Below are 2,272 nucleotides of genomic sequence, written 5' to 3'. Positions count from 1 at the left end.
GCAGAAGATTCTCTTTATTTTGTTTATTTGCTTCCATATCAGTACGCTTCCGAAGTTGAAGCTAACAAAGGAGATATGAATAATGTGTCGAACTTTGTTTCATCAACCATGAATCCCGAATATAGTCCCATCTGGGGGTTAGGTAGTATTGCGCCACTGCCTAGTACCAGAATAACAACATTATGCTCATGACATTGCTATGCATGTTTAAGAGAAGTACAAAAGAAATTGTGAGTACTCTAAAATTTACTCCATAATAAGTACTATCCATGTTTCGGTTACACTTACACATAAGTTTCTATCCTCTTTCAGTATGCTTGTTCATTTAATTCATGTGTGTTCCCTTTCCGTTGATATAGAGTGTTGGAATTTTAGAAATATAGTTTGGTTTAATGTGCATTGAATTCCATTTCTTCATTCTTTATTCAATAACACGAATTCACAGTTCTATGAATATCTACTTCAAGTATTTATGGATGAGTGATCCTAATGAAAGGCACAAGTCATTCTATGCACTTCCATTTAAATTTCTGTATGTGTTGGCCCTTTGCACCATAGGACTTAATCTGGATGTCCACCAACTGATATGGCATAATTTTCACTTTGCAGTTCCCAGCGCTATATCAGCAAGGACCAAATAACCTTTTCTTTGACTGGTACCGTATTTTAGGATGGATGGCGAATGGCCTCTACTCATCTCTGGCGATATTCTTTCTCAACATCTGTATATTCTATGATCAAGCAATCCGCTCTGGTGGACAGACTGCCGACATGGCTTCAGTGGGAACCACCATGTTCTCCTGCATCATCTGGGCTGTCAATATACAGATTGCTCTGACAATGAGCCATTTCACCTGGATTCAACATTTGTTTGTGTGGGGCAGCATAGGGACTTGGTATGTCTTCATTATCACATACGGGATGGCTTTGAAGTCCCGAGACAACTTCCAGATTATGACAGAAGTTCTCGGGCCAGCTCCCATTTACTGGGCAGCGACCCTTCTGGTGACTGCTGCTTGCAACATCCCCTACCTGATTCACATATCCTACCAGAGATCATGCAATCCACTTGATCACCATGTGATTCAGGAGATCAAGTACCTACGGAAAGACGTCGAAGACGAAACAATGTGGAAGAGGGAACGGTCTAAGGCGAGACAGAGGACCAAGATTGGTTTCACCGCAAGGGTAGACGCAAAGATTAAGCAGCTCAAGGGGAGGTTGCATAAGAAAAGCCCATCGTTAACCATCCATACTGTAGCGTAGAACACCTCTGAGTCATCTGGTAGTCTCGTCGACAGTAGTTGTCGCCTTACGTGCTCCTGCAAGGCAGCGGTTTTTGGCTTCACCGAGTGATAAGGCGGTTTTTTTCTCTTTGTCCAGCCTAATTTTTTCTTTCAATTTGTTGCTGTTCTTTTTTCTTGTTCATTTGTGTAAGAAATGTTGGGTTGTAATTGGTGGCCTTACCCACAAGTAGAAGTTCTGAAGCCAGCCGTGTAAAAAGTATAGCCCCTTTCAGTTGGAAGAGACAAACCTACCGAGATAGCTGACAGTATATGTATATCTGCAATTTTGACTATACTTGTGACTCTGTTATCTGTAATGCTGATGGTAGTAGCATTGCCCCTGCGTACTGAACAGAACCGAGCATTGTATTCTTGGTTGTTCATAGTACTAGACTTTCCTATACCACAGTGTTAGTGAGCATTCATACAATGAGCAGAAACCGTATCTTACATGGTGCGGAAAATCACTGCAGGCAGCATAATTTGGAAAAAGCCAGTCTTCTCTCATCCACATTGATTTGCTGATGCAGTTTGCTTGCATTGCAAATGATCCATTTACATCATCTATCTATAATGTTGGCTAGTGATAACATATTTAGCGGCTACAGTATGTGTGTGTGTCAATTGTGTATATATATGTATCATATACAATAATCATCCTAAGAGCGGAAGTAGTTCGGTTGGGAGGATGGCTAGATCGAAAACGTCTCATCCTGATAAAGACCATATGATCTAGATCTTGGCCCCTTTCAATTTGCAGGATTCAGAATAACAATAGAAAAATCTTAGGCCTGCAATATTAGCCCACTTATAGCTGAGTTAGTACTAACTTTGTTTGGTTGAAAACAACAAAAACAAATCAATCTTTCCAGGAGGTTTGATTAGAGGGAAAAAACTCCTATGAAATATAGAGTGAATGACTCCTTAAAAAAATCCTATAAGATTCAGTCGTACAATTAAAAAATTCACATAGGAAAAAATTCTAA

General features: G+C 40.1%; 1 protein-coding gene across 2 annotated transcripts in view; it reads left to right on the top strand.

Annotated features, from left to right (window-relative positions):
- The window catches only part of LOC119337161 (phospholipid-transporting ATPase 6-like), a 6,971-nt gene extending 5,342 nt beyond the window's left edge, over positions 1–1,629 (top strand). Inside the window, exon 11 of one of the 2 annotated variants that reach the window (XM_037609276.1) lies at positions 610–1,629. In XM_037609276.1, the coding sequence (XP_037465173.1) occupies positions 610–1,266 (657 nt within the window). In that variant the 3' untranslated portion in view covers positions 1,267–1,629. The remainder of the gene's footprint in view (positions 1–609) is intronic. The other variant, XM_037609278.1, reaches the window with a different exon arrangement.
- Positions 1,630–2,272: the final 643 nt, after the last annotated feature.

Source organism: Triticum dicoccoides, chromosome 7B, assembly GCF_002162155.2.
Source record: "Triticum dicoccoides isolate Atlit2015 ecotype Zavitan chromosome 7B, WEW_v2.0, whole genome shotgun sequence".
Classification (NCBI taxonomy): domain Eukaryota; kingdom Viridiplantae; phylum Streptophyta; class Magnoliopsida; order Poales; family Poaceae; genus Triticum; species Triticum dicoccoides.
Note: the sequence above shows the minus strand (reverse complement) of the source record. Positions and strands in the feature narration are given on the sequence as shown.